Raw genomic sequence first — 25,392 nt, forward strand, 5'->3', positions numbered from 1 at the left:
ATACAATGCCCAGCATGTAATAAATGCTCAACAAATAAAAACTTATAGGGAAGAAGTATATTAACAAATTGTTGAAAATGTATTAACTCTGAATCATAAACAAACTGATACAGAAATATACTACCATATCTGTTGAGAAAATCATTCGCTTTGAATTATAAACAGATTTTTAGAGCAGTCTAAAGAACTAAGAACAAATTTTAGACAGCCACTACTTATGAGACACGAGGTTTTGGCCGGTACTCTGTGCTACCAGCACAAGTCACACAGACTGCTTTCTTCCTTTCACTGGTAGCAAGAAATGGCACAACTGCTGTGTGTCGTTTTGCAGGACCATGCATTACACAGAGACACCCAGGTGAGATTACAAATCACGGCTCAATTCCAGTGAAGCATGGTTCCTGGAGTAACACATGGCTCTTGCCCAAAGGAACACCTTTTCTAACCAGCACAGGTTAGAAGGTGCTTATCTGGAGGCCAAGTTCTGCTGAGGAGAAGTCCCACCTCTCTCCAAAGGGAGAGATTTCTGTCTAATTCACACCAAGGTATTACATGTGCTCTCAGGAGCTCTGTCTGAAAGAGTGAGAAAACTGATTAAAAAAAAACTTTCTCTTCATCTACAAGACAGTAATGGCAAAAATGAGTGCTCAGAGAACACCAGCGTGTGAAGTCAGAACAGGAAAAGGCACTACAGGAGCTTAGGTACACCAAGCATGTGAAACCTGAAGGCAGGGAGGGAGACCAGATCAGCATCCTACAGGCTTACAGTTAATTTAAAGGCCCTGTCACAAAGGTTCTTAACTAGCGGTGTGAATTAGCATCACCCCGAAGCTTTTTTCAACATATCCCTGCGGTAAGGAAAGAACCAAGGCATACCAGCATGGAAGAAGCTCTGATAGCTCAAGTACAACACCTCTATGGCTGTTTTACTGGTGATGTTCAAAACAATATTTTATGGGGTATATGCTACCTAGATTATAAGTCTCTTGAAAAGAGACAAGGTTATTCTCATATCCCCATCCTCCTTCCCACCTGCACAGTTTGCAACTCAATAAATAACTGGCAAGATTTTTTCAAGAAAAGTAGAAGATAAGGAATCAACAACTAGATCCACTATCATCAGTTATAAACCACATCTCAATTTCATGGTTAAAATGGTGAAGAGTCTTAAAATTGATGTACTATTCAAATCCCATTCTGTCACTAATTTTCCAGGATGGTCCAAATAAAAGGCCCTGGCCCTTTTATTGAGCCTCATTTTCCTTAGGATAAAATTAAGAAATTAAACTACATGACTTCTAAGGTCCTTTCCAGTTCTAAAAGGCTAACAATACAAACAATACCATGTCTGTAGTGAAATGGCATTCAAAATACCAATTATGATTGTCTAATTTCATTCCAATTAGAACACTTAAGAATCACAAATAATGCTTTGTTTTCAGTTATTTTTACAATCTTTACTCTTAGAAACTAAACTCAACTTGCAGAAGAAAAAATTTTTAATACATTCACCAAATAAAAGTTCAGATATCAAATACTAAATACATAATTTATAAAATCTAAAAAAATATATATATATAATTTATAAAATCTACATATACTGTACCTTGACTTTGACAAGTCTTTTTGCTGTCTTGATCTTGGCTTCACAAAAGGCTCCTCTGTATTTAGCACTCACATCAGTGCCCACTGTCAAATAGGGAGGTTCATCAAGCGCCTAAAAATGCAAAAACTTATTATTAGATTTAAACTTTTGAGTTCTTTCCCCCAATCAGACTTCAGATTGGTAGATCTAATCCTGTTACAGCTATAAAAGCTATAATACATGAATGTATTGTTAACAAGAACAATCTATAAAATACTCTAACTTAAAAATAAGTAAAATACATAAGGTCTATTTACATGTACCAAAATGTACGTCAAAGAAGATACAAATGCATCTTTTTTCTCTACATGAAACACACATGGTCCATGATATGAATCAGCTCAATCACAAGTATGTATCATCCTATCCACTCTTTTATTCAAATTTTCTTTACTAAATAAGCCCTGAAAGAAAAGGAACATTCTTAAAGCTCAAAGAAAATTTCTTTTCATATTTAGGCTATTATCTTGGCAGCCACCCAAATTCAGAACAGCTCCCTATCAAGATGACTCTAAGGTAGAACAGTATCAAAGGGGGTAGGGAAAAACCACATAGATTCAAACTATTGTTAAAAACTGAACAAAGACATCCAATTTGAAAAATCTCAAGTAAAAATCAGCCAAAATGTCTCAACTGCTTTGACATGAATTCACTGTTTACTTCCCGTCTACAATAAATAGTCTAAGCTTTTTCACTGTGATTTAATTTTTAATAGTCCTAATCTAGCTGTTTTTTTATAATCACGTTCTTTTTCTGCTCAGGAGCTATAGTTCTAAGGGGTTCTACTTACGTTAATCAATTCCACAGACAAAGAAAGATTATACAAGTAACTTCTCCCAAAATGTTTTATAAGAAAAACTAATATACCAAGATGCACCACCAGAGGGAAAAAAAAAAAAAAAAAAAGAGTTGGGAGTCTGGGAAAATCAGTTTATTGAATCAATTCCCATTCTGTCTCACCATTTTCCAGTCTATTTGTCCAAAGAATCCTTTTTTAAAATTAACATCTATTAACATCCTGCAGAAATTCCACAGAATACAAGGTGGAAAAATACTAATATATAGCAATAACTAATGAGAACATCAATTTCATTTGGATCTTCAAATAAATTTACCTCTAATAGTTCTGGCTAATACACATAGAAGAGATCTATCTCTAAAAAAATATCCTAATGATATAACAAAAATTATCATAAAGACAGCAAATAATTTTAATAACTTTTTGAAAGGTGGGGGAGGTATCAGAAACCAAAAAAAGGGGTTACAACTAAACATATCAGGTCACCCTCCTTAATGGCCATTTGCCTCACGTATATTTTAAAAAAACACTTAAAACATATCAAGTATATGATTTCTTAAATCTACTTAAGAAAATGCTTATATTTCAATTTATGCTATAGCAGAAGTGTACTCTCATAGCAAGATAATCATTTCTGCATTGTTATTTTTAAAATATGCTGATACCATGAACTACAATTTGATAACTCTGTACTAGTCTTTGCACCTAAATTTAATAAATACATTTCTACCTTATGGCTGAGCCCTCTTAAAGTATCACCTTTCTTGGTCAAAATTTTGATTTAATTCCAGACAGGCTAATGGCTCTATTTTAGCAAGAATATGAACAGGAATTTGCAGCACTTCACTAAGAAATTGTCAAAAAGACATTAATTCAATTGATAAATTTTGTGTTATTCCTAAAGAAGCCCAGATAAAGGGGCTGCTTCATGCCCATAAGGCCCATTAACCTCCACAACTCACAACCTCTCCCATTAATACTTCCTGCCTCATTAGCCAGCAAAATTTTATTTTCATAGATAAATAGTTTGGTTAACTAAAAATTAATGAGGAACCAGAAATCGTGAAATAGAGAAAAGAATCAGAGGTGATCTAAAAGTACTTGTTCGTGCCCAATCAGAAACAAATAAATATTCAAGAAATGATACACTTTTTAGATACTATATAGAGAATTCTAAACCAAAAAGGCAGGGGGGGCAGGAATAGAACAGTAATATTATTTAGACTACTAGTACACATAAACTCATTTAAGTATTCTTTTCACTAATATTCATATCAAACACTGGTCACATTCCAACATTAGCAAACAATAACTATGCTTACTGAGCAGATTTATTCAACTTGAATATGAGAAAGGTGATTTTTCCTCCAATCAAAGCCCATCCCACATTGTAACCAACATGGAAATCCATGTAGATAGAAAAGAGTAATAATTAACTCAGATTTCATGAGGGCAAATTATTACTTTCAGGGAGTATTATTTCCCTTCCATCACAGTAGAACACAAGAAAAGGAATTAGCAAACTACATAAAGAAAATGTCTATTAGAAAAATACTTGCAAAGGAAAGTCGAAGTTTAAAAAAACTTGCTAGATACATTGTTAGAACAGTGTTATTTTCTCAAAAGAGCATAAGAAAAGCAAAGATCTATGCCCTGATTTTAATTTGTCTCTCTCTCTTTTTTTTTTTTTGGTATCATTATAGGTAAGTTACTTTTTGTCTCTAATTTCTCTTAATTATTCAGATGAATAATCTGAATTCTGTATACATTTGTTTAACACGCCTGCGTTTTAACACAGGTTGGAGCTACACAGATAGTCAGAATGGGATACTGACACACATTAATTGTCTAGAAGTGAAACTATGCTAACCAGAACATGAATTTCTACAGAAAAACAAATGGAACTCACAACGTACATAATTGTGTATATACATAATGTGTATATAATTTTGTTGTTGTTTAGTCACTAAGTTGTGCCTGACTCTTTGTGAACCCACGGACTGTAGCCCACCAGGCTTTTCTCTCTCCATGGGATTTCCCAGGCAAGTTATATGGAATGGGTTGCCATTTCCTTCTCCAGGGGATCTTTCCAACCCAAGAACGAAACTCGCAACTTCTCTATTGGCAGGCAGGTTCTTTATCACTGAGCTACCAGGGAAGCCCGTATGTAATTTTCAGCTCAGTTCAGTCGCTCAGTCGTGTTCGACTCTTTGTGACCCCATGAATCACAGAATGCCAGGCCTCCCTGTCCATCACCAACTCCCGGAGTTCACTCAAAGTCACGTCCATCGAGTCGGTGATGCCATCCAGCCATCTCATCCTCTGTCGTCCCCTTCTCCTCCTGCCCCCAATCCCTCCCAGCATCGGAGTCTTTTCCAATGAGTCAACTCTTCGCATGAGGTGGCCAAAGTACTGGAGTTTCAGCTTTAGCATCATTCCTTCCAAAGAAATCCCAGGGCTCATCTCCTTCAGAATGGACTGGTTGGATCTCCTTGCAGTCCAAGGGACTCTCAAGAGTCTTCTCCATCACCACAGTTCAAAAGTATCAATTCTTCGGCGCTCAGCTTTCTTCACAGTACAACTCTCACATCCATACATGACTACTGGAAAAACCATAGCCTTGACTAGGCGGACCTTGTTGGCAAAGTAATGTCTCTGCTTTTTAACATGCTATCTAGGTTGGTCGTAACTTTCCTTCCAAGGAGTAAGCGTCTTTTAATTTCATGGCTGCAGTCACCATCTGCAGTGATTTTGGAGCCCCAAAAAATAAAGTGACACTGTTTCCACTGTTTCCCCATTTACTTCCCATGAAGTGATGGGACCAGATGCCATGATCTTTGTTTTCTGAATGTTGAGCTTTAAGCCAACCTTTTCACTCTCCTCTTTCACTTTCATCAAGAGGCTCTTTCCCCCTCCTTGTTTTTCTTTTTAAAATGGGAGAGGCAAAACCTCATTTTACATGACTGCTCATCATAAATTAGAGCAAAGAGAAAGTTAAACCACTTTTCTCACTTTTTCAACCAGGGTCATTACTCCTCAGAATATAGTATTTCTTTAGCATTAAATCTAATGAGAACACAGTACAGAGTAACTGGTAATATGTACATATCTTTAAACTGTTATACTTTTTATGCTTCTAGAAACGCAGGAGTAATCAAAGATATATGTGATACAGTATGCTGCTGCTGCTAAGTCGCTTCAGTCGTGTCCGACTCTGTGCGACCCCATCGACGGCAGCCCACCAGGCTCCTCTGTCCCTGGGATTTTTCAGGCAAAAACACTGGAGTGGGTTGCCATTGCCTTCTCTATGATACAGTAGACACACAGAAAAACATGCACATTAAAGCTAAAGACAACTATTAAAGAGGGATTAACCTATAAGCAAGGGACTGGAAAGGAGGGGTATGGAAATGAAAATACTTTATTCAAAGTATGTTTTCCTGTTTTGCTCTAAAAAAAAGTTTCTTTTTTGTTTTTTACATTTGGCATGTAGCTCTTTACTTTTTAAAATATAAACTAAGGAACATTTCACACATATTAAAAAAAGAAGACATAACTGTGTGATAACTCTCCCTTATAATCTGGGTCCCACAATTATCAATTATAATACTCAATTTAATACTCAAAATATTATAATCTGTTAGTCACTGAGAAGAGGGGTTATTTTGAACATTGTTAGTAATACTTGTCTATATTCTCCAGTGTGTTTGGAGTGACTCTATTAATGAGAACCAGTATAATATAGTAATTAAGAGCACAGGCTCTTGAATTAGATGCTTACATTCAAATCTACCACTGAGCAGCCAGACAACCTTGCCTCTAGACACAATAAATAGTGACTATCTCACAGGGATGAAGCTTGAAACGCTACATTTAAAGTGCTTATTAGAACAGGACCCAGCATACAATACCAAATAAAGGCTGTTACTACTCAATATTCTGGAGGTACAACTGTGAGTTTAAAAAAATGTTTAAGTCCTATACAAAAGAGATCCCACATAAATAAAACAGATTCCACTGTAATTGTGTATATGGAGAAGGAATCTTTAAAATAGTATCCCCCTGTTCAATTCAGAAATAAAGCAATCATGTTGAAATCTAGTAGCAGGAGAGGTTAAGTGTTTGTGGGGATGCTAGAAAAAGTCTATCAGAGACCTTTAGTGTAGCAGGATTTGAGGCTACTGTACCTTGATCCAAAGCAGAGATATTCAAAGAAGCATGTCAGATTTACAAAGATACTTTTGACCAACACCAACCCTGTTAGGTGTACAATGTATACCACCAGAAAAAAAAAAAACAAAAAACCTCTTACCTTCTTTTTTTGTTCTGCTGCTTTTGGTAAAAAATACAGACCATCTCAGAGGCTAAAATAAAATGTTTTTCTAAACTACCTCCATGCCAAAAAGGAAATTAAATGACTAAATTACCATCCCTTTGTTTAGCAAACAGAACAGTTTTCCAGTTGTCAAGGCAACAGCTACCTCAGTTATCTCAGCACTGTTTAAACAATTATTTTTCTAGTCAATCTACCAAGTGTCCTAACTGGCACCTAAAAACCATTAAATTCCATGGAAACACTAAAAAGCATAAGCAAATTTTAAATTAGCTATTGGTGGATAAGAATCCTTCAAGAAGCCAAAATGCCATGGAAATATATAAGTACTCAAATGAATCAACAGTAATCTCTTATGTGCCTTGGGCTACAGTACACGATATATGCAAGTTTCAGAGAGAGAACAGTTTAATCAACGCTCCAAATGACTAACGTTGGCACTGCCTAAGAAATATTCAGTTACTCAAGATATATTTTTCAAAAAGGAAAACATGCTAGATGACGTTTTATTGAGGTAGATTTTTTAAAAACAGTAAGCATTCAAATTGATTATTAAGGCAGTGCCAGTGTAGCCAAGAGAATCAAGATATTAAATTTGATACTAAAATTCTCAGTAAATAAATGTATTTAAACACACACTGTGATAATAAATCTATGAAAACCATCTTTTTATATGCGACAATCTCAAAGAGGCATTAAAACAATAATGGAGATAATTCGAACAGAAGAACCCATACTACATCAAAAGGTACCAAGGATCCTTGGAGAAACAGCTAATTTCAAAATTGGGAAGAGAAAGTACAAGAAGAATCTAAAACATCTTATGGCAGAATGTAAAGAAATGCTCAGTGAATAATGGGAACATTTCAAAGGGACATAGGAGCCACCTTGAAGGGGCTCCTGCTGGCCAAATGAGGGAAATCTTCAGCATCAAAATAAGCATTGGCTGTCCCATAATCTTGTTAGGGATATATGTATGTCAAAAGTGAATGACTTAAGATGTGTGTGTTTAAGTAAATTATATTCAGGTAAAAAAATCAAAACCCACTCAGTAAAATTTGCATCTATGATTCCATATTGACAAGGAAATGAATGAATGATGAATAAATAAAAAAATGTAGAAAGAGGAAAGCACCTCCTTACAGTAACATGTTAATAAATGTAGCAGGAATGATGGAAACGGAGAATTATCTTTTAGCAACCATCATGAAGGTGACTGATTTCATACAGTTGTCAATAGATCCTGAACTGATGAGTGACGGTGTGATAAAGAACGGGATACTGACATATTCCTGGCATAGGTTTCAAGTATCAGCAGTGGAACGATGCCATGCACTGCGAGCAAAAGCACATCCTTCTATGATATACATGCCAAGAATGATTTTGACGATGAGAAAAATTAGATGCATAGAATGTAAAGTCTGTATTCCTTAACACACTAAAGGACATGAAATATACTGAAAACTCAGAAAGACTGTCAAATTGAAGCACTCTGAAGAGACGTGATAATCAAATGTAACGTGTATTCCTGGACCGAACATGGGCCAGAAAAGGAAAAAGATTTATTAGGAAAGTTGGTGAACTCTGAAACGGTCTCGAGACTAGGATAGCAGTATTATACCAATGCTGATTTTCCGATTTAGACAGTTGAATGCACGATAAGGAGGAGTGTCCTTTTTGTTGGGGATTATGCTCTGCAGTATTTAGGGATGAAAGGACATCATGTCTGCAGCTTGCTCTCAAAGTCTGAAGATAGCAAAAAGATGTTATGGAAAAATCCAAAAGAACTTTTCTGCCAACCCAATATATGTATACATATATAGAGATTATATGAATTCTGCATACTATAAAGTTGAAATACATGAAAAAAATTATTTTTAAACAGTATTTATTGGGTATTTGTATATTTTTTCTATGAACTGCTCATATATGTTCTTTTTTTAGGTTTTTTTGTTTGTTTTATTCTTCAGTTTTATTTATTTATTTTACTTTACAATATTGTATTGGTTTTGTCATACACTGACATGAATCTGCCATGGGTGTACATGAGTTCCCCATCCTGAACCCCCCTCTGCATCCCATCCCTCTGGATCATCCCAGTGCACCAGCCCCGGGCACCCTGTCTCATGGTGACCATGAGCCCAGAACCTGGACTGGTGATTCATTTCACATGTGATAACTTACATGTTTCAATGCCATTCTCCTATATCATCCCACCCTCGCCTCCTCGTGGTGACCATGAGCCCAGAACCTGGACTGGTGATTCATTTCACATGTGATAACTTACATGTTTCAATGCCATTCTCCTATATCATCCCACCCTCGCCACCTCATGGTGACCATGAGCCCAGAACCTGGACTGGTGATTCATTTCACATGTGATAACTTACATGTTTCAATGCCATTCTCCTATATCATCCCACCCTCGCCCTCTCCCACAGAGTCCAAAAGACTGTTCTAAACATCTGTGTCTCTTTTGCTGTCTCGCATACAGGGTTATCGTTACCATCTTTCTAAATTCCATATATATGCGTTAGTATACTGTATTGGTGTTCTTCTTCCTGGCTTATGTCACTCTGTATAATAGGCTGCACTTTCATCCACCTCATTATGTATTCTTTATCAGTTACTCATTTTTTTAAAAACTGAACTGTTAAAGTTCTTCCATATTAAAAAAAGAAAAAAATCAACCCTTTCCTCTAAGCACAAGAATCCTCTCTGGATGGTATGTATTTATTAATTTTCTTCCTAAAATTCAAGTTACGTTGTGAGATGGAACCATAATTTAGACCCACGTCTATTAACCAGAGAGAGACCTACATATTCACAGAGGGGTGTCTGGATATTCCTGGAAACTTAAATAACTCAAAAAAGACATTCTAACTAGAATGCTCATCATCTGCAAAGAGGTAAGAGAGAAATATACTGGGAAGGACATTTATTAAGTGCCACCTGTATTTAAGACATTATTCTATGTGCCAAAAAGCAAAGGCACTTTCTCCATGTAACACAAAGGTAGACAATTTATTTTGCCCTCAGAGAAGTTAAACTTATCTGTTATCTTGCTAGTGAAATCAAAACCTTATTCAAATTAATCTACTTTAGCATAAAGTAAATCACTCAGAACATACCATGCTTATTTATAATGTTTAAACTTTAATAATCTCGAAGGTTCATTTCAGTTCAGTCACTCAGTCGTGTCTGACTCTTTGCAACCCCATGATCTGCAGCACGCCAGGACTCCCTGTCCATCACCAACTCCTGGAGTTTACCTAAACCCATGTTCACTGAGTCCGTGATGTCATCCAACCATCTCACCCTCTGTCATCCCCTTCTCCTCCTGCCCTCAATCTTTCCCAACATCAGGGTCTTTTCAAATGAGTCAGCTCTTCGCATCAGGTGGCCAAAGTATTGGAGTTTCAGCTTCAACATCAGTCCTTCCAATGAACACCCAGGACTGATCTCCTTTAGGATGGACTGGTTGGATCTCCTTGCAGTCCAAGGGACTCTCACGAGTCTTCTCCAACACCACAGTTCAGAAGTGAAGGTTATAGCCAGTTCAAAACTCAGAAGCACAAAGAAAAACCATAAACTGGCACTGTAATGATTTATGTCTGGCCATGTGGACTTGGGGTTTGGGTCTTGGTTCACTAGCTCTCTGGATACAAGCCATCACTTATTTGTTACCTGATTTCAGAAAGGCTGCTGTCTACTTGAACTGCTCAACGTACAGATAAAGACCCTGGCAAATTTGAACACACTCTGGTTTTGGAACAAGAGACTGCAATTCATTTACTGAATAACTTTGGGTATGTCTTTGGGTGTATGTCACCCCACCACTTTGATTTTTCATTTCCTCTCTGTAGACTGATCGTGTAGGGTGCTTGAGAGTTTTAAATTAGGTAGCATGTTCAGAAACTTTTGGAGACTGACAGGTCCTGAGTAAAACACTTAGCAAATATTAGATGAAACCATATGAAACTGCAATTTTTCTTAAATCAAAAAAGGTCAAATATTGGCAATTTTATGTTAGGTTCAATCTCATACTGATTTTCTCCACTTCCTTTAAGCAGCTGGGAAACCACAGACCAACACCCAAGAAACAAAACAGTCCTGTTCCACAATCTGCTCAGACGCAGTTTCTGCTCTATTGCCCATGCGCAAGACAGAGCTTTGCAGGACGACTCACCCTGGAGCTTGCAGGACTCCACCTCTGTCAGAGAACTGGGCCTCACACACAGATCTGGGTCCTGGGCGAACCAACGATGCACTCATTACACCACTATGAAACTAGAGCTATTTTCCCACCTGATGGCTGTCTGGTTCACCAACCACGTTTTTGTCCGGTTTTATTTTCTCAAGAATACGACCTTGTGAATTCCCTGGAAGTCCAATGGTTAGGACCTCATGCTTTCACAAGCCACAGAGCATAGCCAAAAAAGAATATAGAGATGAGACAGATACACAGATAGATACGACCTTGAAAGAAGCCATCAAACGCAAGCCATAATCTCTGATTGCTTGAAAATCTATCCATTCTTTGTCTAGTGAGCAAAAGAAACTGAACCATGTAGTACATAATAAACAGAAATTCTAGGCCATAGAATGCACTCTAATTTCAGAGCCCAAGGTAACCCTTTTGGTAACAATGCTACAATACTCACTGCCATACTACATACTAGCTTTGCTTGGTCCAAATGGTACAAACATTCTGTGAAGATGAACATTTCACATTGTATTTTAGTAATTTGTATCAGTCTTCTCTCCTAGATTGAGCAACTTAAAGCAGAAACAGCATCTTATTTATTTATCTTCAGATATCCCAGTCCTAGAATTGTACCTATATACAAGAGGAATTCAGGAATCATTTACTGAACCACAGAAGTAAGACATTAGTTAAGCCCTACTAAATGGGATTTTCCTTAAGGTAAAAATTATTCACATTTCAAAAACAAAGGTCACATAAATTGGGAGGAATCTTATATACTGAGAGGTCAAAAGCTTATATACTGAGAAGAATCAAGAGTATCTGGGTTCAAACTCCACATCTATGTGACCTTTGTTTTTGCTGTTTAGCTGCTAAGTCACGTCCAACTCTTTTGCAGCCCCATGGACAGTAGCCTGTCCAGGCTCCTCTGTCTGTGGGATTTCCCAGGCAAGAATACTGGAGTGGGTTGCCATGTCCTTCTCCAAAGGATCTTTCTGGACCAGGGATCGAACCTGGGTCTCCTGCATTAGCAGGTGGATTCCTTACCACTGAGCCACCAGAGAAGCCCGCATGTGACCTTTGGGACATGTTATTTAACTTCTCTGAGCCTAATTTCACATTTGTAAAGTGGAATTGATAACAGTAATAAAGCAAACATATGATGTGTATTTATATATTTTATAAGTAAATTATATAATATAAAAAACATAATAAAGTTACCTATTGCACATAAAATTGTCATATGCTGATAAATCTAAAATGCAGTTTATAACTTATGAGATGATCAAATTTTTACAGTTAAAAAGAGTCCATATAGTTTTATAAAGAACAAGCTGCTAATGCAACAAGCATCATCAGATTATTTCTCTTAACAAAGAGGTATGTTCTGGGAATACACTTTGCCGTCAAGAATTTGATTATACTGATTGTCAGCAATCTGATCCAAAGTGTGCCAAACAGGTTCTCCCTGTTAAGAATTCAAAGCTGAAAGACTTGTCAATTTTCTGGTAGAGCAAGGCGATAAAAACCTGTGTTAGCCATTTTCTGGCATGTGTAGGGAGGAGAGAAAACCAGTCTGCAAAGAAAGAGAAACAGTAATAAAGAAAAAAGGACAGACATGTAGAGAAAAAAAGGGACACATAGGAGCGTGTGTGTCCGTTAAGTGACTGAAAGAACCATGAGACGTAGTTTCTGCTAGCTTTCCAAAAGTTAAATCTCTCCTCAAACCTGACTGGGCTCTCTACTTGCAGGTACTCAGTAGCCATAACATAAATTCACTTTTTGGCTTTCAATAATTGAGATGGTTTCTATTACTGTAACCAAAATAGCCTTAATTAAACACATCAGAAAGAAGACGTAAAATGCTGTATCAAGTCTACATTTACTGAGCATCCATAACGTCCTGGGCTAATTAGGACTTAGACCCTATTCATACAACTAGGAAACCAATTCCAGTTTCAAATTTTAAGTGAAATCGTCACGATATATAAAATTTCAGAAGACCAATAAGGAATAACGAAATATGGACATACAAAGTAAAACACCAGATTTTTTTATGGTCATTTTAACTTTATTATTTAATGTGAAAATATTTGTCATGAATGTTTAAGATGTCAAAGAAATATCATAATAAAACATCTCTTGAGATTACCACCAACTGTAAACTCCCAACACCACTGACCCTGCCTCCTCTACAAGGAAACCACTATGATGTGCATTTTGGTTATCTTTCCTATGGAAAAAACATTTTAAAAAGTTACTGAAAGTCATCAGTCATTATTACAGCAGGATTAGAAAACAACACTAAAATACAACCTCTGGTCTTCAATTTTAAAAAATCAACTTACAGGCCTTTATAGGTCTGGCTCTACACTCTTTATCAACTTATTAAAAATATATTTATACTAAAAAAACAATAGTTTCTATTTGCAACAGACTTCTCTACTTTTTCCAGTCATATTTTTCAAAACTTAGAATATCTTACCAAATCAGAAGAAAGAAACAGAGCGCTAGTCAAGAATAAGTAAGGGACAGAGAATCCCTGGAGGCCCCACAGTCAGGACTCTGCCCTTTCACTGCTGGGGCCTAGGTTTGATACTTGGCTTGAGAACTAAGATCCCACAAGCCATGCAAAAAAAATAAAGTAGGAATAATAACTACTCAATAAAACACTAGTTAAGTGAATGAATGAACCAATCAATCAATCAAACCAGATCAAAACTGAAGTACCAGTAGGCAGTTCCTGGTGAGGTGCCTAGAATGTACAAAAAACAAAATGTATTTTTCCTGTCTTCAAAAATTCATTATCCCATTGGACATAATAAGCAAAAGAACAAATCAATGTTTAAAGACAAAAGAATTTCCCTGCTACAAGTTCAAATTAATCTATATATTCACTTATTTTAAAATATTCTAACCCTTAAGTGATAATATCTAATATGCGTTAGGTTTATCTGACTTAGTACAATGCTCTCCAAGTTCAGCAATGTTGTCAAAAAGAATTTTTTTTTAAAGTAACTCTTCAAGGACTGTGACAGTGAGAAGACTAACTGGACACATTTAATGTCATATACTCCAGATAGCAAGATTTGGATGGGGGCTGGGGAGTTGCCAAAACTTTCAAATTAAAATCTCAAAAACCTCAAACTAATTTGATTCACAATTCTGAAAGACTGCAGTAAAAATAAGACCCCAGGTGGATCAGTACATTCTCAGAATATAAGTATCAAACCCGCCTTGCTGTCTTTTATGATGACCATGCCCATCTTGTCACCAGCTAAACTCTGCCACTTTATGATCCTCGGACACTACTGAAGTCATAAAAAACATTCCAATGGTACTCCCTTCCATAAAGCATTCCCAGCTGGAGAGGAAAGCCAACAGAGCTCTTAAATTCTAGCATTTCCCTTACTAATCGACTGTCCCCAAGAAAATACTGAAGAAAGAATCCACTGAAAAAAAAAAAGAAAGAATCCACTGGACTGTAATTACCCAGGTGACATGATAAATTCCAAGTGATGTGGGGAAGATTCCCTGAGCACATAAAAAAACAAGGGCTCTATTATTTATCTTAAAAACAGATAAGAAAGCATGCTTTCCTAGTAACCGTTTCTTATGTTGATCTACATGAGCACGTGTCCCACGAACGTCTCGAAAGAAAAGCAGCAGGTGCACCACACACACGAGCTGGCAACAGCGCCATCAACTGTTCGCTCACTTGCAGCGTGCTGTGTTAGGTAGGCGCGCACACATACGTTCTACAGATTACAATGTGCTTGTTTACAGGAGTTTACACTTTATCATAAACTAGAGAAGAGGTTTTTACCATGTGTCACCAGAACCAACATCACTGACATCACCCAGGAACTTGTCAGAAATGCAAAGTCTCAGGCCCCACTCTAGGCATCCTGAATCAGAAACTCTGGGGGACGGATCAGCAATCTGTGTTTTAATAAATTTTCCAGAGAACTCAGATGTCCCACAGTTTGAAAACCAATGATATAGAGGCTATTTCTCTAGAACTCGTACTAGATATATTCGGCAACTAACAGACTCTCTACTTGGTTTCCTGACTAATACACTATGAGGTAATATGGGAGGAACACCCAAGGTGAAAGCAATTTGGGAAATTACAGCTACCATGTAAACACTTGGGGCTTCCCAGGCGGCTCAGTGGTAGAGACTCCACCTGCAATGCAGGAGACCCGGTTCGATCCCTGGATCAGGAAGAATCCTTGGAGAAGGAAATGGCTACCCACTCCACTATTCTTGCCTGCAGAATTCCATGGACAGAGGAGCCTGGCAGGCTACAGTCCATGGGGTCACAAAAAGTCAGACACAATTGAGCAACTAACATTTTAAAGACTTGAGAGATGCCATGATGGTGATAATGAAAAAAAAAAAAAAAAGGTAACACAAACACAGAATGAAATAACGCAGTGAAAATATGCATTTAAAATAATATAATATCAGGACTTCGCTGGTGGTCCAGTGGTTAAGTCTCTCCCCTTGCACTGCAGGGGGCATGGGTTTGATCCCTGGTTGGTAACTAAGATCCCACATGTTGCGTGGCATGGCGTGACCAAAAAATAAATAATATAGAATATAGAAAAATGGCTTAAGAAGATTCTAGTGAAAAAATAAGAAACTGAGATACAGTTATCAATGTAAAGAGAAAAAGCTAAGAAAAGTGAAAGCTAAGATATCTCTATGAAAAGAGTTAACACAGCAGGCCTGACTGCTATTTTTGGCCTACTTTCAAGGTTGGCCCTTGGATGGCATCTGGGAGGTTGTGGGAACCTGAATTTCGGGAGGGTTCTCACAATTAATTGATAAGAGAGGCTCACTGTGCCTAAACTATATGTACAAATAATAGTTTATGCTAAATATCTGCTTTGATTCCACTATGTGCCCTGTATGGGCTTTCTAAGTGACTGCTGCTGCTGCTACTAAGTCACTTCAGTCGTGTCCGCCTCTGTGCGACCCCACAGACGGCAGCCCACCAGGCTCCCCCGTCCCTGGGATTCTCCAGGCAAGAACACTGGAGTGGGTTGCCATTTCCTTCTCCAATGCATGAAAGTGAAAAGTGAAAGTGAAGTCATTCAGTCATGTCCGACTCTTCGCAACCCCATGGACTGCAGCCCACCAGGCTCCTCCATCCATGGGATTTTCCAGGCCAGAGTACTGGAGTGGGGTGCCATTGCCTTCTCCACTCCTAGTCCCCAGTGAAAACCCTAGGTGCTGTGTCTCTAACAAGCTTTCCTGTTGGCAACAGTTGCGATATGTTGTCACAATTCACTGCTACAAGAATTACCTGCGTCCAGTGACTACTGAAAGAAGACTGGAAGCTTGCACCTGGCTTCCCCAACACTTCACCCTAAGCATCCTTTCCTTTTGCTGATTACGCTTTGTATCCTTAAGCCTAAGTACAACTATACACCAAGTCCTGTGAGTTCTCTCAACCAATTACCAAACCTGAGGGTGGCCAGAGGAGTTCCAATACACTCTTACTTCAATTCAGAGTTCTCTGACAGTCACGTAACGGGGTTAAAAACACCGACCAGACCAACAAATCTGCCATGTTTATACTATTCTTACTTGATCCATTAATAATATAAAAGATTTTAATATTATTTCATTTTCATTTTCTTATTCTTTGTAATACAGCCAGTAAGTGTAACTTGAATTACACGCTCAGTCCTTGACCCATGAAGGCAGGGCACCTACACTGACAGTCAGTCCATTAAGGGAAAGTGGTGTGCTGTTACCAAACCAAGGATGACCGCTAAAATCAGGCTCTTGGGCACACACGAAATCTACTTCAAGGACACTGGGAAAGACTTCAAGGAGGACAGTCATGACCTCTCACAGTTCAAACCAAGTTACAGAAAGCCCTAAGTAACTTCTAATTGTTAGTTTATATGTTAAGATATAAAAACAGAAAAAAACAATATGGTTTCAAATGTGAGCCCAGAATAAAAAGTCACAGACTCTACAGACTGAAGGGATAACTTGCCACCAGATTACTTCTCACCAAGACAACTCTATACAGCATGCCACAAGGTGAGCAGGAGTGTTTTATATTTAATTCAGTGGTCGGCAACTCTAGGAAAGCTGGGTGATATCTAACAAATCTTTTCTTTATATCATTTAAAGACCAAGGAGAAATGTTTTAAATAGTAGAGCTAGACATAAATGAAGAGAAAGTAATATATTACTAGCCCTTCTATGTATCAATATTGTCAATAAGGGAATAATTCTCAGGCACAAAAATGATCCTTAAAACTTTCCTATTTGGTAGAAGTGGTGGTGGCATGGCACAGGGGGACTTGAGTTTGTAAAAATGAAATTTCAAGCAGTAGTAATGGCAGCTGGAGAGGGACTGGGATCACAGAACTGACCTCCAGTATTCCCAAACCTGTTTCCAGGGGGCAAAAAACCTTTAACTTGGGACCCACTGAACCTGCTTGAGCATGCTGGATTTGAAGTCATCACTGGCATTACAACGAGGGAAGTCCAAAGGGTTTTATGTGCAGACTTCAAGATGAAAATAAAGCTAGATATTGTGTGTATTCCTGGTAAAGCTGACATGGGAACTGCAGATTCTCTGTGCCACATATATCAGAAATTTACAGTGAAAAACCATTCATTGAGTTTTACTATTTACTGAAGATAAATTACCTTATATTTTCCCAATGCACTGCAGTTTACAATGCCTTTTAAAATATATATTCTTGCATCACACACACACACAAAAACTTTCCTATTTGGGTAAAATAATAGCCTTGGGATATACACAATGATTCAGGAAAGAGGGGATCTAGTATGAAATAAAGACAAACACTGAAACACTAGAATTTGGTGGCACATTAGGAATTAAGGTCATCACAAACACAATCACTACATAAAGCATAATGGTGCTTAACAAGGGTCTGCCCTTAACACTGTGACATCACGTGAAACTGTTCACAGCCCTGACTTGACTTATAGATATACCTATATATATATATATTTTTAGATATATACATACATAACCACAGTAAAGCTGGTGCTTCCAAGGGATCTAAAAAATACAGATTTCTATTGTGGCATGGTTTTTCATAAAGATTACCTAATTAAAATGGGAGAAAGGGAGAGAACAAGAAAACCTCCAAGTTAAATCAGATTTAACCAGATATGGAAATATTTACTACCTAGATATTATTCAATATTATAACAAAATAATACATTTGACAACACATCTTTTAAAAGCACTTTCATTTCCATCAAAAAACAAAAACAAAACCTCTGTAGGCAAATGTCAGCTTCCCTGATGCCTCAGACAGTAAAGAATCTGGCTGCAATGCAGGATTCGATCCCTGGGTTGAAAAGATCCCTTAGAGAAGGAAATGGCTACCCACTCCAGCATTCTGGCCTGGAAAATTCCATGCATAGAGGAACCTGGCAGGTTACAGTCCATGGGGTCACAGCGAGTCAGACATGACTGGGTGACTAATGCTTTCACTTTCTTTATGTAGACAAATAGGAAAATTACTATCACCCACTGGTTTAATAAAGCAAACAGAGGCAGAACTTTAAGTGGTTTTAAGGTCACAGCTAATCAGAGGCAGGAAAAGAGCTTAAATTCAGATTTTTACTCAATGTCATTCTGTGCTATCAGGTAATAACAATCTATCAACATTTAAAAATTTATCTATAACTAATACACAAAATATCTACTCATTTAGGAGTCACTGTTAAAAATGGTTAAAAGAAAAAGTATTAACAACCATTCTAAATACACACAGACACACTTAGAGGTAAAGACTTAGAAGGATGTAATAAAATGTTAATAGCAGTTATCTCTACAATGTCTGAATTATGAGTAATCTTTTTTCTGTCTGCTGCTGCTGCTAAGTCACTTCAGTCGTGTCCGACTCTGTGTGACCCCATAGACGGCAGCCCACCAGGCTCCCCCGTCCCTGGGATTCTCCAGGCAAGAACACTGGAGTGGGTTGCCATTTCCTTCTCCAATACAGGAAAGTGAAAAGTGAAAGTGAAGTTGCTCAGTCATGTACGACTCTTAGCGACCCCATGGACTGCAGCCCACCAGGCTCCCCTGTCCATGGGATTTTCCAGGCCAGAGTACTGGAGTGGGGTGCCATCGCCTTCTCCTTTTTTCTGTCTACTTTTCTAAATTTTCTGCATTTTCTATAATGAGTTTTTTAATAATAACCAGAAACCAAGTGAAATGTTTATTTTATTATAAAGTTATAAATGTTAAACTTTAGTATTTAATGTTTACTTTAAGGTTATCAATTATGCATTTTCTTGTCAACACTGTATTTTCTTAAAAAAATTAAGTTAGACTCTAGGAAATGAAATTCTTCCTGTATTTTAAATGAATTCCCCATTAATTCTATAAGGCCTTTGGGAGAATGGCATTGAAACATGTATATTATCACATGTGAAACGAATCGCCAGTCCAGGTTCGATGCATGATACAGGGTGCTCGGAGCTGGTGCACTGGGATGACCCAGAGGAATGGGATGGGATGGGGAGGGAGGTGGGAGGGGGGTTCAGGATGGGGAACACATGTAACACCCATGGTGGATTCATGTCAATGTATGGCAAAACCAATACAATATAGTAAAGTGAAAAAATAAAAAAATAAATCATTAAAAAAATTCTATAAGGCCTAACACTCTTATCTCCAAGTACAATGTAAAATCATATTAAGGTGCAATGTGATAAACTGATCCAATAGTGAAAGTCAATTAGTTATTTCACTGGCTTTCACCTTTTCATACTTCTATGACAAGAATATCTTTAAAAATATAATGTGACTATTGCTCATTATTTTAACTAAATATTAAGTGATTTAATTGTAAATGACTTACATTTTCACCTCAACTTGGTTTTTAACTTTGCCAAAATTCCCCTACTTACTGCCTAACCTACTGTCATTAGCACCATTGTCAACAGGCCGTATTGTCATTACCCTGATTATCAAAAGAAAGCAATTACACTTCTTCCACAAAGATTAAAATGCTATATTTGGTTAGCCAGAGAACAGGCAATGTATAAATACTTCTGTATTTACTCTTACATCTCAGATTTAAGTGGGCATGAAGGTTTATCAATAATACAGTCACTATCACCAAGAATACAGTAAATTAAGTTTACAACAATCTTTTAGACAATACTGAAATACCACGACATTATTTAAAAGTTCCAGTCAAAAATTTTAAGGCCTGACATTAGAAAAAGGTACAAAATGTACTGAGTATCTAGAAGTGACTCACTTTCCCCAAAAGTTCCCCCAAACCTAAGTTTTACAGTATCCTCAAGTAATACAGCCATTCAGTACAATACAGTTCAGTCCTCAGTCGTGTCCAACTCTTTGCGACCCCATGGTCGCACCTGCAGCACACCAGGCTTCCCTGTCCATCACCAACTCCCAGAGCTTGCTCAAACTCATGTCCATCGAGTCGGTGATGTCATCCAACCATCTCATCCTCTGTCAGCTATTCAAATTATTACCAGAAAATGCAAACCTTCTATTAACTATCATCAGCATAAAATCCTACAGTAACATTTATGACGCTAACCTAAATGCTTCCATAGTCTCAATGAGATAATGTAAGAGAAGGTACAAGTAAATAGAGGAATAAATAGATAAAGGAATGAAACCCTTAATGACAGCCTGATCTTTTGTCTAACTCATAAACTTAATATTATCAGCCCCAATCCCATGAATAAAATGCCCTAAACTGATAATTTCTTCAAAAGGCACTCGGCATAAATTTTGATGCACCATTTCTGTGCTTTCTGGAATCTTGACTTATTGATTTTTTTTTTTAATGTATAAGATATTTTCTTTTAAAGAACTTATTAGTCTCCTCTTTCAGCCAAAATGGAGTAACAAGCAACCAGATTCACTCTCCAGCCTAAAACAAAAAACAAAATTCTTTAAACACACTGCTTTCAAAGGACAGAGATTCTTCAAAAGACAGAAAACAAATAAGGTGAGTAAAAGTTTCCCTGATGGCTCCAATGGTAAAGAATCTGCCTGCAATGCAGAGACCTGGGTTCAATCCCTGGGCTGGGAAGATACCCTGGAGAAGGGAATGGCTACCCACCACTCCAGTGTTCTGGCCTGGATCACAAGGAGTCAGACACGACTGAGCAACTTTCACTTTTTTACTTTACTGCCCTGAGAGCTAGCAGGCCATGGAACAATGAGAGGGAACTGAGGCAAAAGTCTAAGGCTTCTTTGAAGAAGCAGAGATAAGAGTCTAGGGAGGCCAAAGTAGCCAGAATTCATACAACAGACCACCAGGAAGGAGAATGCTGCATAAAGAGAATCATGGAGATGGGCAAAGAGTCGCCCTCAACAATTCAGCAGAGGGCTTACCAGCACATGCTTGGGAGGAAACCAACCAAGGCCACGCAAAGAACCACCTGAAAGATTAGATGGAACAGTGCCTGGTGTTTACATGGAGCCCAAAACAGTGTTTGTTCCTGCCAGCCAGACTAAAAAGACTCATAATTTATGGGACACTGGGTAGTGTACCCAGGAAGGTCTTATCTTAGTAGCAGAAAATAATTAAATAGCCCTTGTCTGAGCTGCTGACCTGCCTAACAAATTTTAAAAGATCCCAAAAGATCAAACTGTATCCAAGTAACTTAACTACATCCTAAGAAAAAGTCCAGGTAGATTTACAGAACTGTAGAAATATCCAGTACCCAAAACAGCAAAATTCACAATATCTGGCATCCTATCAAAGATTAAAAGTCATAAGAGGTAGGAAAACATGATCCACAGTGAGAATAACTGATCACTCAAAACTGATCCAGAACTGTCACAAACGTTAGAATTAGCACCTAAGAACATCAATTACTTGTAAGTGCATTCCGTATGTTCAAAAAGTCAAACAGAGACAATAGAAACTATTTTTAAAGGACTCAAATTTCTAAATATGAAAACTACAAAGTCTGAGATGAAAAAACACTAGATGAGGAAAAGATCAGTGACATTGAAGACAAAGTAATAGAAATTATTCAAAATATAAAGAAAAAAGAACCCCCACCTCTCTGCAAAAAATGAGAGGAGCATGAGGACGGTGCCGCACAACTTTCAAAAGTCTAACAAACATGTTGCTGGAGTCCCTAAGGAAAGAGAAAAAAATAAAGAATTTTTTAAGAAATTATAGCCAAATTGTTTCCAAACTAGACGAAAACTATAAATGTAGGTAGGGATCCAAGAATGGCAACCCACTCCAGTACTCTTGCCTGGAAAATCTGATGGACAGAGAAGCCTGGTGGGCTGCAGTCCATGGGGTCTCGAAGAGTGGGACACGACTGAGCGACTTCACTTTCACTTTTCCCTTTCATGCATTGGAGAAGGAAATGGCAACCCACTCCAGTGTTCTTGCCTGGAGAATCCCAGGGACGGGAGAGCCTGGTGGGCTGCTGTCTATGGGGTCGCACAGAGTCGGACACGACTGAAGCGACTTAGCAGTAGCAGGGATCCAAGAAGTTCAACAAATCCCAAGCAAAAGTAAATAACGCTATCAACAAACTCAACCTGAACCCAACACAAAGAAAATACACATTCTCTTCAAACGCGCACAAAACATTTACCAAGAATATATTCTGAGTCACAATTAAGTATCAGATAAGTTTGAAAGCATTTAAGTTACACAAAGTATGACCAAAATGGAATTAATTTAGAAACCAATAACAGAAAGAGCTCTGAAAAGTCTACAAACATTTGGAAATTTAGTAACACATGTCAAAATAACCCATGAGTAAACGAATAAAAAGGAAAATTAAGAAGTATTCTGAACAGAATGAAAACAAAACCACAACACATTGCAAAGTGTGGGACACTGCTAAAGCAGCACTTAGGCGTATATTTATAGCACTAAACATGTACATAAAAAAAGGAACTTTTCAAATCAATGACCTTCAACTTGTACCTTAAGAAACTAGGAAGAAAACAACAAATTAAACCGGAAGTAAGTAGAAGATATAAAAAGTAACATGAATATTAATAAAAATAGAAAAATAGAGAAAATCAAGAAACAAAATCTGACTTCTTGAGATCAACAAAATTGCTAATCTAAACAAATGGGTCTGGAGAAGGAAATGGCAACCCACTCCAGTGTTCTTGCCTGGAGAATCCCAGGGACGGGACAGCCTGGTGGGCTGCCGTCTATGGGGTCACACAGAGTCGGACATGACTGAGGTGACTTAGCAGCAGCAGCAGCAGACAAATGGATCATGAAAAAAGAGGAAAGATGCAAGTTACCATTATCAGGAATAAAGGAAGTGATATCACTACAGAGTGTACAAATATTAAAAGGATAATAAAGGAATATTATGATCAATTTCATGCCAATAAATTCAACAATTTAGAGAAAATGGGCAAATCCCTTGAAAGACAGAAACTACAACAGCAGCACCCTCAGTAAGAAACGAAAACTGAAACAGACGATCTGTTTTAAAAATTGAATCTGCAGTGTAACTTTCTCACAAAGAAAACTATACCCAAAGAGCTTCACTGGTGAAGTCTATGAAACATTTAAAACAGACATGATAATCTACAGAAAAAATCCAGGGAACTAACTAATACTAAGTGGTTTTAGCAAGATCACGGGGTTCATAATCAACATAGCTAAATCAATTGTATTCCTACACACAAACCAATCAGAAATTAAAATTTTAAAATGATACCATTTATAATTGAATAAAAAATTGGGGGATAATTCTGGCAGTACTCTCATTCTGAGAGTACTACCTGATGTATCACGATTCCCTTACACAAGCAATTTTCAAACTGTGAGTCTTAACGGACTGTGAATGCAATCTGGCGGGTCCTCACTAGCAGTTTTTGAAAATGAAGTAGAACAGATCAGAAAATACCAGAGTGAAATAAACATGGCGTAATTATTACTTTGTGAAATGTGTGTTTCCATTGTTTATGTGTGTATATATGGGCTGTTACACAAAATTTGTGTTCAAAAAAAGTCTGAAAGACTTTTATACTGTATTATAATACCCGTGGAACCTTTTTTTTTTCCCTTATGAAAACCCCACCAAGATGCATGGCTGAGGGTTAGGCCAAAGTAAAAGATGAGCACTCCAACTGCAAGTACTGGCCCTGAAGCAAGGAACTAGAGAGGTGTGGGTACTGGGAAGTATAATTCTAATCAAATATTCAGAAGCAAGAATCAGGCAGGAATAGCCTCTGTGCTCCAGCAATGCCAGGCTTTCACCACTTCCAATTCTCCCAGCACAGAGGGCCTCTGGCCGCAGAGCATCCCGCCTTCTAGTTTTCCATCTGGAAACTCCTATTCATTTGACAAAGTTTTGCTCAAATATAAAGGCTTTTCTGAGTTTCTAGACAACGTTCTGTATTGGTCTTACCTTTGTTGGTCAGAGCACACAGATTCTCCCATCAGTGTTTTTACTCTACTTACTTCATGATATATCTTTCCACCATCTCTCCACCTATCTGCAAACCACTCATATTTAAAGAAAATGGCTAAAGACTTGCAGTTTCCCATCTAGCCTGTAAGGAGATCAGTAGTCATCACTCCCATTCTCACAAGAAAAAAAACAAACTGAATAGCAACAGTCTTCCTAGATCCATCAGAGAACTGAGGTTACAGAACCAACCACTGACCCCAAATTGGAGAAAAACAGGCAAATATAGAAAACCACAATTTATCAGAGAAGCAGGAATGCAGGAAAAGAAACCCCTGCTGGAGCTAGTCAGGTGTCGGTGATGAAGTGCTGGAGGCTCACTGTGGACATCGTGAGAGTTAAAAACTCCAAGGGGACTCGGTATTCAGGGAGCCCCCACGCTTTCAGGCACTCGAAATGAGGACTCACAGAGGAATGAGGTTCTCACAGAGAAGATCAGAGAAAAATCTCCCTGATACTCTGGCAGGGAGAGAGGGAACTTTTTTTACCCATTTTGAAACACGGCCAAAGTATTCTATTCTTCTTAACAAAACCTGCCCTCAAGAGAAACAATCAGAGCCTAATCTGTTGAGGTTTTACTAGAGCCTAATTGACCTGGCTAAGTAAAATACCCAACTCCAGCCCCCTCAAGCCTCCCCGTCTCACCTAAGGAGAAGCACCTGAGAAGGTCCCAGCCAAGGGACACCAGTGCACCAAAGAATGAGAGCTGATCACAGGGCTACGGAATGCGTCCCCTCCCCCACATCTTGGCTGGTACGTAGAACTCCTGCACAGTAACACCGGATTACAACTGAAAGAACTGCATGTATCAGACTCACTTAAGAAATATCTAGGAAAACCCGAAGACAAAAGCAAGGACACCAAAGGAAATTTTAGCCTGACATCTACAGCTATACCAACAGTAAACAAAGCTTAGCTTTTATACAATAAACATG

The 25,392-nt window shown here is 37.9% G+C and overlaps 1 protein-coding gene across 7 annotated transcripts in view; it reads right to left on the reverse strand.

Annotated features, from left to right (window-relative positions):
- The window catches only part of ARID4B (AT-rich interaction domain 4B), a 138,261-nt gene that overhangs the window by 81,766 nt on the left and 31,103 nt on the right, over positions 1-25,392 (reverse strand). For all 7 annotated transcript variants that reach the window (XM_044942036.2, XM_044942037.2, XM_044942035.2 and 4 more), the window contains exon 3: positions 1,607-1,717. In XM_044942036.2, coding sequence (XP_044797971.1) covers positions 1,607-1,717 — 111 coding nt within the window. The remainder of the gene's footprint in view (positions 1-1,606; positions 1,718-25,392) is intronic.

This window comes from Bubalus bubalis, chromosome 4, assembly GCF_019923935.1.
Source record: "Bubalus bubalis isolate 160015118507 breed Murrah chromosome 4, NDDB_SH_1, whole genome shotgun sequence".
Classification (NCBI taxonomy): Eukaryota; Metazoa; Chordata; class Mammalia; order Artiodactyla; family Bovidae; genus Bubalus; species Bubalus bubalis.